We start from the raw sequence: 17,435 nt of genomic DNA, 5'->3' as shown, positions 1-17,435 counted from the left end.
ACATGCCTACAAGAACTTTTTCGTATCTTTCTTTTTCCTAGGTTTTATCCCCTTTTTGTGTGGGATCCGTTTTCTCGCAGATTTGCAAAACTTTATTTCATTATTTATCTTTGTGGCAGGTTTCCGTTCCCTGACTCTGAGGTGGAATTTGTGGTCGAGCCCAGCGTTTGCCTAAACGAGCTTGGGACACCGAGTAAAACCCGCACTCAGCCGGCCGGTGTATCAGGCCATGGTCGTTAATATGACACGCACATTCGATCCGGAGCTGGTTCGCCATCTTGTCTCGCACACTAGTGGGCTCTGCGTTACGCTTTACGAGTAGCTCACTATACGTATATTACGAGTGAAGCGGTGAATTTCGCCATTGGTTTCTGTATCCTCACAATAACCAAAGTTCCATTTTAGTTTTAGAGAGTATATCATAAGAGAATAAGCTGCATGTCGACCTCGTTAAAACTGCACCGAGTTGTCCGTATTGCAGATTCTCTGTCTCACTGAAGGAGAAACGTGGACCAGAAGGCAATGGACACGGTGTTATCACGTGGGTCATTTTATTTTATAGAAATCACTTCTTGATGGTCAGCGTGCCAACTTATAAAGGAATTCTGTTAAACAACACCAAAACTGACTCTTTCGTGTCATTTTAATAAAGGGTGTCCCAGGAGATATAGCCATATCCAGGGATAAGACAGCAACAAAGATTCGAAGCAAAGAGGTCTGCGCAAAGATGGACTCTAAAATGCATACTTTAAGAGAAATAAGCACCTAATCTTCGACAATGTGAAAGAAACCCATCTACTCAAAGCTCTTTGCTTTCAATGTTTCGGGAGCTTGTACTATAGACCAAAACAAGGAAAAAAAGTGACAAGTGAACATAGGCCCTGAAGTCCATGCCGTAAGTGCTGTGCTCACTTCGGTCCTGTGAAACATATCTCTTCCGCTTTACCAATGCTTATAGCTCAAGGCATGTCTTTTAGAGGCCATGTTTACTGTAATTTTTTGCTTCGAATGATCGTTTCTGTAATGTCCATGCATACTGAGCTTTCGTTCTGGGACACGCTGTATGTCACACCGACTACCTGCGGCCTAATTGCTGTTCGTAAACTCAGTAGAGTTTTCCAACGCAAGCATCTGAAAGTAAGCGTCTGAGTATCCGAAAAGGAATGGGACGGAATGGGAGCAGAATGGTAGCCAGGGGAGTTGCTGGAAGCTCTTTTGTGGACACCAAGAAATAAGAAAAGTCGGAGGTGATAACTTAATGATAGGTGGAGTGGTGAGATGAAGGAGTTATATGGATGTATACAGCACAAGATCGTAATGTGTAGAAAAATGCCGAGCAGGACTGATACCAGTGGCTGTCAAATGTTTACCTATGATGACGATAACGACGAGCCATGGGGCATTTAAGTAACTAAGTGGAATAAACTAAACCAAGACGAAAGACAATTACAGTTAACTTCATCGTGCCTCACAGTAGCTTCAAGAGCCACTTCTCTTGCTTTCTCCCAAATTTAAATTTCCCTATTTGTTTGGACTTCGTTTATATTTTCTCATGAGTGCAACAGCATTCTGTCTCATTTACTATCTTCTAAAGACATAAGTGCAGTAGAGCTCACCTGTGTTATCAGAATTATTTTTTCCATTGAAAATCACGTTATTAAAATTTATGTTCTTCTTTTTTTCCAAACAAAAGCGACTCAATGCCCATTAGATCGTAGACTTAAAGTAGTTTATACGAATGTGGGATGCGAATCTCTGAGAGTCAAAATTATTTTACTTTTGCACAGAAAGGCATCTCTTGCTTCGCATAGACAGGTTATCGTACTGAACGAAATAGTAGTAACACAAACTGCACAAATATCCGAAGCTCCTCGGCCGATGGAACGCCGAAAATTATTGTCAGAGTTGTCATCTGCTTTAAGAGGATTTAATCGCAAACATAATAAAAAAATCGATCTTTTTACTCTTGTTCAATGAACCAATTATTTGGCTACAAAACGACATTTGCTTCGCGCTTATTTGACGATTCGCTTCGGAGTTATTACTTTTTTCGTATGTGTGGTAACCTGTGCCACGCCCATTTTTTCTCTGTCTTGCTGAGCATTGTCTACAGTACAGCAAACATTTATGGTCAGAGATATACTCATTTGGATTGGAATAGACGGTTGTTGTTTTGTTGCTTGCCTGCATGTCTGCATTATAGACTGTCGTTTGTCAACTTTTCATCTTTGTTGTTTTGTACGTTTTGACGATAGAAATGTAATGCTTTTGTAAATAAGAAATTGTGCAACGCTTTAGAATAAGTAAGTTTGGATATAAGCCCTAATTTATTGGAAATAAATATGTAAAAATAAACTAATAAACTGCTACTTATGAACAGAGAGGGGACGACGGTTTTGCAAGTCCCACTCAAACAGGTGACAGTGAAATATATCGTGTGAATAGCGTTTCTGCTTCGGCTGACACAAACATTCTGATTTCCATGAGGTCATGGAAAAACACAGTTGTGAAAACTGTGGAGGAAACGTAACTTTGCACGAAGATGTGGAGGACACGAAGGGGATTGTTTATAATTTAGTTTTAAAATGTTTGACATTAAATTTACTGCCAATACAACGTCGTCTCACGTAACCAGAAGCAGACTGTATGAAGACAATGTAAGATTAGAGTATGCACTTAGACCTGTTGGGAAAGGATGAAGTTCAGGTGCAGTTCTTTGCGCATTGATGAACATTCCCCCACCTCCCAGGAAGTTTGATGTTTGGAACAAGACCATTGGTGAACTTGTATATGATGTGAGTGAATCTACAACGTTGAAAGCAGCAAAAGAAGTACTTAACTTGTATGATATGAAATCTGATCCAAGGCATATTGGTGCTGGTTTTGATGGCAGTTGGAGAAACATCTACATCTACATCTACATAGATACTCTGCAAATCACAATTAAGTGCCTGGCAGAGGGTTCACAGAACCACCTTCACAATTCTGTATTATTCCGTGGGCGTAAATCCATAAGTAGCGTTGTGTCAACCACTGCTTTTGATACCAGAAAGGTTCTGGTTACTGAAATAAACTGTGGCATCTGTAGGAAAAATCCCACTGCACCACAGGTGTGCAAAAAAGACTATGATGGTTCTATTGGAGGCTGTGTTGCTAACATCTTCGAAAGGTCTATGCAGTCGAGACGTGTCCTGTATACAGATTATCTGGGGGAGGGGACGTAAGGCTTAATCAGAAAGTAACAATAAGTAAAACTTACGGGTCTACAGTGAAAATTAATAAACTTGAGTGTAATGAGCATGTACAGAAAAGAATGGGATCACGACTTCTGAAGCCAAGTGGTAAAGGTGCCCTGACAAAAGATGAAATAGACAGGATCCAGAATTATTATGGTATGAGAATTAGGAATAACTGCAATGTAGAAGCAATGCGAAGATCTATCTGAGCCATATTCTTTCACAAAATTCCAAAGAATGAGAAACAACAATATGAATTTTGCCGACAGGGACCTGACGGCTGGTGCAAATTCAACAACCCTGCTACAGCCTCGAGTTATAAGCACAAACATTCAATTCCAAAAAATATCCAGCTTGCTGTGAAGCTCATTTTCAGAATCATTAGTTAACAAGATCTCTCAGAAAGCTGTCTCCATGGTAAACTCAGAACCGATTGAAAGTTTGATTCTGTCATTTGGACAAGGGTACTAAAAACTGTTTTTGTTAGAAAAGAAACATTAAACTTTGCTGTTTATGATACAGTGATGTGCTTTGATGCTGGTGTGTCAAAGAAGGCTGATATGTTAAGACTCTTGGGAACACAGTGCGACATCAATACTGCAAAAGAACTGAAAAGCTACGACATGAGCCGTATGCGTTACACTGAAATTTCTGCAAGAAATTGGTACCAAGGAGGCCAGTATAGACATAAGACCAAAGAAAAAAAGAAAAGAAAGTAAAAAGGTAGAAGTTGAGTCACAGTGTAGTCCTCGAATGTTTCAGTAGTGTCTGTGTATGGTAATGTACACTAGTTTCTTGTATTTAAAAGTTTAATACAGTTTTCTCAAAACTACATTTTTTGATCTCCTGGCACATTTTCCCCAAAACTAATATTGATGAAGACATCAGATTTTCAGAATCTCTTCTTAATAAAACGACTAATCAGATAAAACATGGGACCTGTAATGACAATAAAAACAAATTTAAAATCTCCAAGGTATGTATAAAAGTTATAACTTTTTCTCTTTTGGAACAAAAATTCATTACTCATAAAGTCTATAAAGAACATTTACAAATATTTTTCTGATTTGCGGATGATGTTTCATCTGTACACTGTAAGAGTTTCAGGTCTTTATCTCCACTAGTTTCTTCAGAAAGTGTACCTCAAAGTTGCCCATTTTAACACTTTTCTTTAAAGTTTCTTCGTGACTATGTCCTCTTGAGCTCCGTTTGCTGTAAATGTTTCTAACAAAGAACTTTGACCCATAATTCAGAACAAAAACTGGTGATACTCGTCTGCAAGAACAGATGCGCAACTGATTCGCAAAAATACTATCCCAATGCTCTCGATCCATCTGTTGTTCAGTCTGAACTTAAAAGCAAAGAAGCAGCTAGAACAGTATGGCATGCCTCGCGAAAGACAGCACAACCTGAGAATCTTTAGTGACGCGATTTCTTCACCTGGAATTCTGAAAGCTATAAATCAACGCAGATCTTGAGTTCCTAAAAGGTTTTCGCTTAGTACTACACTAACACTTACTAACGAGAGTACAGTCATGTGGGGTAACGAATAAAATTTGCGACTGGACTAAAGGCACATCGCAGCATGCTTTCTTCGAGAGAGATTCCTCGTTAGATGTATAAGTAACTTCAGATGTGACCAGGGAAATGTGCTGGGACCTATGCTGTTCATGTTGTACATCAACGGCAATGTTAATAGTAGCCTCAGACTTCTTACGGATGATTTAATTCTCTATAGTCAAGTTATGTCTGAAAAGACTTGCATGAATTTTCACTTATAAACTGAAAACATTTCGAAGTGATATCGTGATTGTTAACTAGCTTTGACTGTTCAAAAACGTGAAGCTGTGTGCTTCTCAAAACCAAGCAACGCAAAACGATATTGTGGTTCTTTTTACGAGAGGTCTTCAGTTCACCTACATTCACCCTGGAATTGGAGAAACACAAATTATGAAATATAACTGACGTCGAGGTTATTAAAAACGTAGTTCTAAATTAGATACGAATTAGTGGAAGAATCGACAGAGACAGTATTGGAAGAAAACGTGAGTAGCCTATTACAGACCGGTTGTACAATGTCTAAGAGGCGCTTTGAAATGGTATACAGAATCTTAACAATTGTCATTCTTTCCGCTGTTTCGTTACGCAGTTGAAAATTTCTGTTATCGCTTTAAGGAAATTTTGAATTGCTGTAGACGGTGAAGGTATTCCGTGCAAAAGTATATTTATTTAGAAGCTAGTAACACGAGAAGACTTGCAAAGGTGAGGCAATGAAAACCAAGAAACGTGAACCGCTTACCTATAGACCATGCTGGAATCTACAATCATGTTAACGCAACTGCTCGCTGCTAAGTCAGGTGACAGAATCGACCGACTGTTGATTTTGTAATATCAGACAGTAATCTGCTTTCCATGAGGAGTTCTGTAAACTGAAATCTTTCACGTAGAGCGGTTAAATTTCGATAGATGCCACTATCTCTCCTATGTTTTTAAAACAAAAGCTTTTCGCATCGTTCGCTGATCCAGACAGCTGGCCACCAGCACACCCTGCGAGAGCTTTATTAGCCTAAAAACAAACCTCCAAAGCTCCGGAACACACGACTTTTATTTTCTGAATTTTCTCTGATGTGGCCTTCCTTAGTTAAAGACTGTATGAAAACGTTTGTAATCCTAAAGTACACAGCAGCGACTTCTGAATTGATGTTTTCAATGAAATTATTCGGTTAGTTTCGAGCAATTACTTTGTTGACATGTTGTCTCATTCTTCCATTGCAGGGCCACGTCATGAGTGCGAACTGGGATTCTTTATGTTCGAGTGCGTCAGCGACCAGATTACCGAGGTACGTATGATTCAGAGAAGTTGAAACAATAGTCTTAGATTGGGCCAACTGGTTTTGACAGATGCTCTGATTGTATCAAATTGATGAGTTTTCTTACATCTATCTTCGACGCAGAAAGAATTTGGAATGCACCCGTGTTGGTGACGTAACAACAAATACTTATGCGTTTATCGTTAAAATTATATATAGGTTGAGATGTGTAGCAGTTATGCATGAGTGGCGTGGGATACGGAGACAGAAAAAGTATTGTGTTTTACTGAATTTTCTATTAGATTAACCGTAGTTTCTCATCTAGGGGTGAACTATCCGATCAAAGGTACGCGGAATCACTATCTAATGTGCAGTTGACCACTACATCTCATGTGAGGCAAACAAGCCGGTGTGAAAGGACTGCTGTGCTGAAGCTGCTTTTAGATTAACCTTAGTTCCTCATTGAGAGGTGAAACATCTGGTCAAAGGTCCCTGGAATCACTATCTAATGTTGAGTTGACCACTACATGTCACGTGAGCCGTACAAGCCAGTGTAGAAGGATACTGTGTTGTCAGTAGAGATGCAGTAAAATCAGACTGGGACGGTCAAGGGAGCTCACTGCCTTCGATCGTGGACTAGTCACTGGAAGTCAACTGAGTAGCTATATCATCAGGGACGTATTAATCCTTCTGCAGCTGCGCAAATGGACTGTTGATAATGTGACAATGGCGTGGGAACGCGAAGGAACAACCACATCCAGCAGTTCGGAGGGTGGCTGTAACAAACCGCATGAATACAGTGGTAGGATTCACTCATGAGGTTCATAGTTCCGTTAGCAGTCCAGCTAGTGCAAGGCTGCGCGTAGCGAGTTAAAATAACGTGGTACAGAGGTCGAGCAGCTCCTCATAAGCCACACATTTATGTAGGGAGTGGTACGCGACACTTGTTGTGGTTAAAGAGAGGCGCCACTAGACACAGGTTGACCGGAGACTAGTGATTTGAACTTACGAATCACGCTGTGGCAATACCGTAGGAGGGTTTAGGTTTGGCGAATGCATGGATAACATTACCTGACACCACATATAGTAAAAATAGTGAAGTATGGTATAGCTGGTAATGCGGTATTAGGGTGTTATTCGGCGTTAGTTAAGAAGGATATTAACACGTGTTATATCACTGTGTGCTTGGTACATCAATTCGCAGACGATGACTGCTTGCATCAGCATGACAATGCGCCCTGCCCCAAGTAGCATCTGTGAGACAATGGTTTGTGGACAATAATATTTCTGAAATGGACTGACTTGCTCAGAGTTCCACTCTGAACAGAATGAAACACTTTTGGCGTTATTTAGAACGTCGACTCGTCGACTTCGCTCCAGACTACAGCATCCAACATCAACACCTGCTCTGGTTTCAGCTGTTGACGAAGAATGGACTGCCATTCCTGTAAAGACATTCAGACACCTCACTGAAAGTGCCCCCAGATGAGGTCAAGTCATCATGAAAGTCAAGGGAGGGAAATCCCAAGTTAATGTTCAGTAATAATAGGTGTCCCGATACTTTTGATGAAATGGCGTATATTCAAGCCTATCACAGTTAGTGTAAGGGCTTCTGTGCAGTAAAATAAACTCCTCCCGAACAGGCTATGAAGGCCCAATGGTACCGACCGACCGCCGCGTCATCATCAGCCCGTAGGCATCACTTGATGTGAATATGGGGGGGGGGGGGGGGAATGTGGTCAGTACATTACTCTCCCGGCCGTATGTCAGTTTCTGAGACCGGAGCCGCTACTTCTCAATCAAGTAGCTCCTCAATTTTCCTCACAAGGGCTGAGTGTACCCCGCCTGCTAACAGCGCTCGGCACACTGGATGGTGCCCCATCCAAGTGCTAGGCCAGCCCGACAGCGCTTAACTTCGGCGATCTGACGGGAACCGGTGGTACCACTGCGGTAAGACCGTTGGCTTTTGTGCAGTAGCAGTGTTGTAATATTAATACGAGGCGTATTCGGAAAGGAAGGTGCGATTAGGTGCGAAATGGAAACCACTTTGAAAATCAGATGGAACATTGCGCAGATGTGTTGGGCAGTGACTTTAGAGTGCCTGTCGATTGCTGCACGTCACTCTTTTCAGTTCAGAGCGAAAAGCGATCACGTAGCAGTTCCTAGGAGAACAGTGTCTCCTGCCAAGTATGTGGGTCTGTGAGAGATTTCACCTGAAGCTATGCAGCCCACATAAGACAAATATCATGCGTTTCTTTCAATACAGTTTTCAACCGTGGGGCAATGAAGATGCTCCTACAGCGTTTTCGATGGGAAGTGTTTGATCATCCACAATACAGTCCTTAATTGGCTACCTCCATTGTTCATCTCTGCCCACTTGAACTGCTGGATACGAAGATGACATTCTGGCACAAACAACGAAAGGCAGACCAGCGTAGAGAATTAGCGGAAAGCAGAGACGACTGCTTTCTGTGACGAGGGCAAAGGAAAGTTTGTACAACGCCACGACAAATGAATAAGTTGGAGCGGTGCCTATTTAGAGAGGTAGCTGGAAGGTGTGGGTAACTGTTGCGAATAAAAAAAAATATTTTCACTATGGTTTTCATTTCACGACCGATCGGACGTTACTTTCCTAACAGCCCTTGTATGTGAGGCACTCGTCCCTATTCACAATTTCGATGCTCGCAGTACCCAGTGACAAGCGCAGCACCTAAGTGTTGTTGGTGATGTGAGCTACCTATACTTTTTTAGGCAAGTGATTCACGGAAGTATTATACGATATTGGCATTTTAAATCTATGGAACGATTATGAATTAGTGCTGTAGGTTAGTTGGCTTTCAGATTTGCTACTAAATATTTAATATTTTCTTGACATGATTTTGATTTGTGAGATTCTTTATTTGCTCCAGACCCTTTTATTTCATTGAACAAAAATATCTTCAGATTTTGAAATGACTTTGGTTTATCATCTGTTCGCACTGAATATGGAAACTACTCAAAAACTCGGAGATTTACCTATAAATCATCACGAAGGCGCGTTATGTACGTGACGAAAATAAGTGGAAAGCAAAGGCTGAAACTAATGGTTACCTTTAGTCTTAGTAAATTAAAATGAATATAAATCAAAATGCCCCCCCTCCCTCCCATGAACCATAAATCTTGTCGACGTAGGGTGGTTTGCGTGCATCAACGATACAGTTCCTCGTACAGTGGGTGCAACCACTGCAGAGGAGTGACTGTGGAGAGGACAAACCAACTGGTGGTACCAGAGGAGGGCTAGCAGCCTATTCAGTCGTTGCAGAAGCCACAGTCTGAATCTCTGACTGATCTATCCTTGTAACATTAACCAACATGGCCTTTCTGTACAGATTCATTCAACGGCTGAAAGCAACAGCCGTAATTTCATCCCATAAGGCATGTGTATCTGCTTTATGGCATTATGTAGATGGAATTCTGTTTGATAATATATTCCTGGGGTAAAATAGCCACTATTCGGATCTATGGGGGAGGCTATTTAGGAAAACGTCGTCATCACGAAAAACAACAGTGTCAATCTATGGGTCGGTGCATGGAATGTTAGAGCCCCTAATCGGGTATGTTGGTTAGGGAATTGAGGAAGAGAAATGGTAGTGAAGTGTATTGGCAGGAAGAACAGAACTCCTAGTCAGATGATTACATGGCGAGTAACACACAATTTGATAGCCGGTATGTAGGAGCACACCTATTAATAAGTAAGAAAATAGGAATGCGGGTAATGTACTACGAACAGCATAGTGAAAGTATTACAGTAGCCAAAACAAACTGGGAGACAGCACCTACCACAATTGCATAATCTTATATACTATCTAACCCCACAACTGATGAACAAATTAAAGGAATGAATGATGAAATAAAAAATGAGAAAATTTAGATGTTACCGGTGACTGGAATTCGGTAGCAGGAAAAGGAAGAGAAGGAAAATTAGTACGTGAGTATGGAGTGGGGGGAAAAGGACGAGCGAGGAAGCTACCTCACAGAATATCACACAGAACACAATTTAATCGTAGATGACAATTGGTTTAAGATCCATGAAAGAAGATTTTATACATGGAGGAGACCCGGTGTCGCTGGCATATGTCAGATCGATTTATGGACATAAAAAGACATGGCCTAGTAGAGATCCATGGGTAATTCAGGAGATAGTGAGTTTACCTGACGAAAGTAGAAAATATGTAAATGAAGAAAATGAAGCAGGCGAAAAGGAACACCTACGGTCATCAGTCCCCAATAACTTAGAACTACTTAAACCTAACTAACCTAAGGACAGCACACAACACCCAGTCATCACGAAGCAGAGAAAATCCATGAGACCGCCGGGAATCGAACCCGGGAACCCGGCCACGGGAAGGAGAACGCTACCGCACGACCACGAGCTGCGGACACTCTTTTGTAGAGTCACATCTCAAAAGCTACTATTCTCTTCTTACGTCGACTGACTATCGTCCACGTTTCACGTTACAGTCTTAACATACACCTTCAGAAGAAATCTTCCTAACACTCAAATTTGTATTAGATATTAACAAATTCCTCATTTTCAGAAATGCTTTCCTTGCTTTTTCCAGTTTAAATTTAATGTCTTCCCTTCTTCGTCCATTATTAGTTATTTTGCTGCCCAAATAATAAATAGCTCGTCTACTCCTTTTATTGTCCCATTCTCAAGTCGCATTCTCTCAGCATCACCTGATTATATTCAGCTAACTAAATCTCATTAATTTTTTCATTTCTTTGATGTTCATCTTATAATGTTCTTTCAAGACAGTCCCCATTCCGTTCACCTGCTCTTCCACGCCCTTAGTTGCCTCTGACAGAATTACAGTGTTATCTTCAAACTGCAAGGAAACTTTTTCTTCTCCCTGAACTTTAATTCAATTTTCCAATGTCTCCTTGATTTCCTTTACAACTTCCTTAGTCAGAGACTGAATAACTTGTTGGATGGGCTAACAGTCTCACTCTCTTCTCAACGGTGGATTCTTTTCATGTTCTTCGAACTCTTGTAAATGGAGTCTGGTTTCTGTACAAGATGCAAATAATCTTTCGGTCACTGTATTACATCCCTGTTACCTCCTAAATTTCAAGCAGTTTATTCCTGTGCACACTGCCAAAAGCTTGTCCTAGGCCTACAAACGCTATAAACGTAGATTTGCCTTTCCTTAACCTATCTTACAACATAAGTCGTAAAGTCAGTATTGCCTTTTACGTTCCCGCATTTCTCCAGAATCCAGAGCAACCTTCTCCAACGTGAGCCAGCTATTCAAGTCTTCCATACGTAATTTTTGTCAATATTTTGCTGCCAAGACTTCTTAAACTGATGGTTCGGTAGTATTCAAACCTGTCAACAACTGCCTTCTTTGAAATTGGAGCTATTACATTCTGCCTGAAGTCTTATAGTAAATTGCCTGTCTGATATAACCTACATGCAGGGTGCAATAATTTTGTCATGACTGGCTCTCATCCCTATGGAATTCAATTCTTCTGAGGGAATCGCGTCTATTTCAGATGCGTTGCTCCCATTCAGGACTTTTAGTACTCTTTCAAATTGATGCCGCTGTATTATATGCCTCATTCCATCCTAACCTACTTCCACTTCTCTTTCTATGACATTGTTCTCAGGCCTGTTCCCTGTGTAGACCCTCCGTTACATTCCTTCGACCTTTCTGCTTTCCATGCTTTGATCAGTACCATATTACCCTCTGAGATCTTGCTACTCATACAGTGACTTCCCTTTTCTCTAAAGAACCTCTTCAGTTTTCCACAGGTAGCATCCACCTTTCTCCTAGCTTGTATGCTTCTGCAGCCTTGCATTTGTCCTTCCGCGATTCCTGCTTAGCCGTTTGGCACTTTCTGTCAACCTCATTTGATCTATGGCGTATGGCAAACGTCTGGATAGAGTAAAGATTGGGAATTTTTAGGGGCATTGATAATCGCGTCGTTGAGCACCCCACAAACCAAGCATCATCTACATCATCATCAGAAATCGGTGACGTGACATGTCCTGAGTCAACTGTCAGTTTGGTAATAGAGAGCAGCGTGAGGGGCAAATAATGTAGGGCGAAACCGACGTTTGAATACATTGAGCGGGTTTAAATAGATATAGGCTGAGGTAGTCATGCAGCCATGACGAGACTTGCTCAGGATAGACTAGTATCGAAAGGTTCGTCCATCATGCTGAAGTCCACAGCAAAGAGATATCAGTTTGAGTCTGCCGGCCGCGGTGGTCTCGCGGTTCTAGGCGCGCAGTCCGGAACCGTGCGACTGCTACAGTCGCAGGTTCGAATCCTGCCTCGGCCATAGATGTGTGTGATGTCCTTAGGTTAGTTAGGTTTAAGTAGTTCTAAGTTCTAGGGGACTGATGACCACAGCAGTTGAGTCCCATAGTGCTCAGAGCCATTTGAACTATCAGTTTGAGTCTACGTGAATAAGTATACCATCAACAAAGATATATGTCGAATTACTAAAAATGTATGTACAGAAATAAATGTGGTGCTACAGAAGAACGCTGATGTTTAGGTGGGTAGAACACAAAACAAAGGAGGAGGTATTGAACAGAAGAAGGGATCGGTTGGTAAGACATGTTCTGAGGCATCAAGGGATCATCAATTTAGTATTGGAGGGCTGCGTGGAGGGTAAAAATCGTTGAGGGAGGCCAAGAGAGGAATACACTAAGCAGATTCAGAAGGATGTAGGCTGCAGTACGTACTGGGAGTAGAAGCAGCTTGCACAGGATAGAGTAGCATGGAGAGCTGCATCAAACCAGTCTCAGGACTGAAGATCATAACAACAATGTACAGAAATATAATGGGCGTTCAAAAAGAAACGAGCCTTAGTCATAATTACAGAAACTAGAAGCAGAATGTTAGATTGACCCTTGCTGTTGAGACACTTGCCCCACTGGACACAAAGCGGTAAATGCCTGTCTCATAAAATTCCCAGGGTTATGTTGTTAACCAGTTCCACACGTAAAACTGGACGTCGTCGCCCGAGGTGAATCGTTTGCCACTCAAAGCGTTTCTGTGGGGATCAAAAATGGCGCAATTACAGGGATAGAGGTCCGGACTGTGTAGAGGGTGGCAGAGAACCTCCCATTTTAATACCTGCAGGAGTGCCGCGACTTTGTTGCCCGTATGAGGCTTGGCATTGTTGTGGAACAGAATGATCCCATGGGTGAGATTGCTAGTCGTTTTAATTTGATTGTTTGGCGAAGGGTGGTCAGTAAGCGAGTAACCCTGGGCATTCACTGTTGTCCGGTGCTGCAGGAAGTGAATCAGAAGGGGGCCATCTTGGTCAAACGATCTGAGGGGCATACGATTCACCTCGGACGGCGACGTCCTGCTGTACATGTGGAACTGCTTAACACCAGAGCCCCGGGAATTTCATGAGACAGCCATTCACCGCCTTGTGTCACAGTGGGACAAGTGTCTCAACAGCCAGGGTCAATACTTCTAACATATAGATAATGGCTTCTGTAAATATGCCTCCGGCTCCTTTCTTTTTGAACGCCTCTTTTGCAACTGCACCGCCTTACTCTGTGCAGGTGAACACTGAGTAAGCTGTGCACAGAAAAAGTTTACGGCAGGTTCAAGCGCTGTCGATGCGGACACTGCTAACTATGATCCATGTTTGTGTCTACCGTAACAAATACGTAGGAAATAAGACATCTTCTTCCTGAATTTAGAACACAGATCGACTTAACACTATCCCGTCCGGCGACACCACAGTGGTGTCCTGAAAGAAGTAGCGGTCAACGTCTGGCGACACCACAGTGGTGTTGTCTGCATAGTATCGCGTGGTGGCCGACGACACAAGAGTGGTGTCTGGAGCATTGTATCGCGCAGTGGCCGGCGGCAGCACGTTAGTATCTTTTGCATTCTGTTGGTGTTTTGTTTAGGTAACAATAAGTTACACACGTCAACAAGTTTTTGGTTTGATAAGTACTTGTGCCCTTTCATCATGGCGGACGAAAGAGACAACAGGATTATTTACGTAGAATGCGCGGACGTCTTGTGTGATGTTCCGTACGACTTGGCCAATTGGGAAGGAAGACATTGGATATCAGAAAAATGAAAGTGATGCAGAATCGTAGGAAGATAGTGAAATACGTCCAAGAAGAATTTGGCGAACGCTATGATTGCCAACTGATTCGGCTGAATGAAACGAAGAACACAGTGCACAGTTGTCAGACTTTGATTTACCGAGGATCATTAACAAATCTGAAAGATCCCCGGATCCAAACATATTTCCCGAAGATACACAGAGCGTCGAGGATATCGCACAATTATATATTAGGAACAATCTTTTTGAATGTATTAGCAACGAAACCAAAAAGTACTGCAGTCAAAATTGCAGTAGAAGGAAACTGTATTAAAAAAATAACAAATTTGTCGACGTAGCGGGACCAGAACTTAGGAAATGGTTTGGCTTGCTATTCTTATGGGAATTTTAGGAAAACCAAAGATCAGTGATTATTTCCGAAAACGATGTCCCGCAACCGATTCAGACAAATATTATCATTTTTACATTTTTACGACAGCAACTGGATAGTGCCGACCGGCTTCTCAAAGTGCAATTCGTAATTGATTATTTGTCACAAAAGTTTCAAATGTTAAGAATGCAAAAAATAGTGGAAACAATGAGTAGTTCATTGAAAAGAGGGACAAAGAACCATAAATTTCTGACAGCTAAAGTAGCTTTTAGCAACAAGTTTGTCCCGACGTAGACAGATCGAGCATCAGCCAATAGCTAGTCTTGTCACATTTCCATTTTCCTTTTATTTATGGCACTATTCGATGAATGGCTTTGAACACCGCGTAATAGTGCCCCAGGTAACCAACGCCCTGATACGCGAGTTAACTGTTTCACCGGCAGCTGTGCTGAGAGCGTCCTTGGCATCTGAGTGGCTAATCCACCTTGCTGTTTGTCGTGTTTCAGTACTGTCAGTGGCAGAAGGAGTGAGCGGGGAACTGCTTCCGGGCGCCGCTTCTGCCGTCACCGGACATCTACTCCCGCTCCTTGCGGGATTCACGCAGACTGTTCAGAAATCCTGCACTGCATTGCCACAGAGATGTATTTATTTTTGTTTTCACAAATATATTTTGTACAAGTTCAAAAATACATATTCTCATAACACCAAACGAGTGTTTTACATAGTTTCTTATTACTTCCACAGTGTATAGTCTGTGACACTAAAGATATACCGTCTCCCACCTACACGTATAAAATTTTTGTGATTTCTCTAAGGTGAGTACTCCAATCAGTACAAATGTATAAGCGTGTGAGAGTGAATAGTATGGAACCTACCGCCTCAATCAAGGAGACTGGAGATGGAGCATTTGCCACAAAGTGGCTTCAAACAATATTAATCTTTTGAGAACACTGCAGCTAGGTATTTACATTACAATTCATTTTAGAAACGTCCCTTATTAAACTATATATATGGTACACTGTATTACTTTACGAAACTGGCATTGCCGTGGTATTCCATAATGCATACTACACGTGGCAACTAACTGGGGACACCAATGTACGTAAAGAAAGAGTAAATACATTCCAATCGTAAAAAAAAGAAAAGTGACGCACCAGAAGAAATTATCAGTCTGGAACGGAACTCGAAAGATGTGATGTACATGTACAGACCAACAAATAATTACAGTTTCAAAAGAATTCGATGATTTATTCAAGATAAATAGCTTCACAATTTGAGCAAGCCATCCGGCAGGTTCGAATCCTGCCTCGGGCATGGATGTGTGTTATGTCCTTAGTTTAGTTAGGTTTAAGCAGTTGTAAGTTCTAGGGGACTGATGACCTCAGGCATTAAGTCCCATAGCGCTCAGTGCATTTTTTTTTTAATTTAGAAATCCAATAACGCGTTGGTCCACCCTGTTCATAGGCAAGCACTTATTCGACTTGGCATTAGTTGGTAGAGTTGGTTCGGTTCTCTCCTGTGTGATATCGTGCCATATTTTGTCCAAATGGCGCGCTAGATAGTCAAAGTACCGAGGTAGTTGTAGGCCCCTGCCCATAATGCTCCGAACGTTCTCAGTTGGGGCGAGATCCGGCTATCTTACCTGTGGAAGTACAGTTTGGCAAGTACAAAGACAGGCAGTAGAAACTCTTAAACTCTCAGAGTGTGCGGGCGGGTATTATCTTACCGAAATATAAGCCCAGGATTGCATGGCGTAGAGGGCAAGATAACGTGCTATTATGGTGACACGAATGAAAACCAAAGGTGTTCTGCGGCAAAAACAAATGGAATAAATCGTTGTCGGAGGTAGGCGATAGTTACGTTGGTATCCCACCATTGCACTTGACGCTCCCAGACACGTCTCTGCTGATCACTGGGGCTCAGTTCGGGTATTGTAATTGATGATGATAAACAGAAGGCCGAAATTTTAAACCTAGCTTTCAAAAACTCTTTTACGGTAGAGGACTGCAGCACCATTCACACTTTTAATAATCGAACAAATGCAAGGATGGCTGACATACTGTTTAGTGTACCTGGGATTCTAAAACAGTTAAGATCCCTAGACACCAGGAAGGCATCTGTCCCAGACGGTATCCCTGTAAGATTATATATATTGACTATGCTACAAATATAGCACCATTCTTATTCATCATCTGTCAGAAATCATTGGAAGAGCAGAAAGTTCCACGGGACTGGAAGAAGGCCCAGGTCGTAGCAATCTATAAGAAGAGTAGAAAGTCGGATGCACATAATTACCGGCCAATTTCACTGACATCGATTTGTTGTAGAATCATGGAACATATTTTGTGTTCAGATATAATGAAGTTTCTAGACTCTGAGAAGATCATCTGCAAAAACCAGCACGGTTTTAGGAAACAGAGGTCATGCGAGACACAGCTGGCCCTCTTTGTGCATGATATATGGCAAGCTCTTGATACCGTCTCCCAGGTTAATGCCAAATTTTTCGACTTTCGTAAGGCGTTCGACTCAGTTCCAAGCTGTCGCTAGCTCCAAAACGTGCGCGCTTACGGTCTATCCGATGACATATGCGGTTGGATAGAAAGTTTTTTAACAGACAAGGAGCAGTATGTCGTCCTGAACGGGGTGACATCAACAGCAACAAGCGTTTCTTCAGGTGTGCCAAAGGGCAGCGTAATAAGACCGCTGCTTTTTACGATTTATATAAACGATCTGGTTGATGGTATTGAAAGCGGCATTAGACTGTTTGCCGATGATGCTGTAGTCTACTAAAAAGTAGTATCACACGAAAGTTGTCAACAATTCAATGACGCTTTGATGAAAATAAATGCGTGGTTTAATGAGTGGAAGTTAGCTCTTAATATTAGTAAATGTAACCTACTGCGTATAACAAGGTGAAATTCCCCATTAATG

At 41.8% G+C, this 17,435-nt stretch overlaps 1 protein-coding gene and 1 pseudogene across 1 annotated transcript in view; one reads left to right on the top strand and one right to left on the bottom strand.

Annotated features, from left to right (window-relative positions):
• The window catches only part of LOC126273043 (general odorant-binding protein 70), a 123,920-nt gene extending 108,707 nt beyond the window's left edge, over nucleotides 1-15,213 (top strand). The window contains exons 6-7 of the mRNA XM_049976438.1: nucleotides 6,012-6,076; nucleotides 15,011-15,213. Coding sequence (XP_049832395.1) covers nucleotides 6,012-6,076; nucleotides 15,011-15,034 — 89 coding nt within the window. The 3' untranslated portion in view covers nucleotides 15,035-15,213. The remainder of the gene's footprint in view (nucleotides 1-6,011; nucleotides 6,077-15,010) is intronic.
• Nucleotides 7,893-8,010, bottom strand: LOC126274553 (5S ribosomal RNA; annotated as a pseudogene).
• Nucleotides 15,214-17,435: the final 2,222 nt, after the last annotated feature.

The sequence above is a fragment of the Schistocerca gregaria genome, chromosome 5 (assembly GCF_023897955.1).
Source record: "Schistocerca gregaria isolate iqSchGreg1 chromosome 5, iqSchGreg1.2, whole genome shotgun sequence".
NCBI classification, from domain to species: Eukaryota; Metazoa; Arthropoda; class Insecta; order Orthoptera; family Acrididae; genus Schistocerca; species Schistocerca gregaria.
Note: the sequence above shows the minus strand (reverse complement) of the source record. Positions and strands in the feature narration are given on the sequence as shown.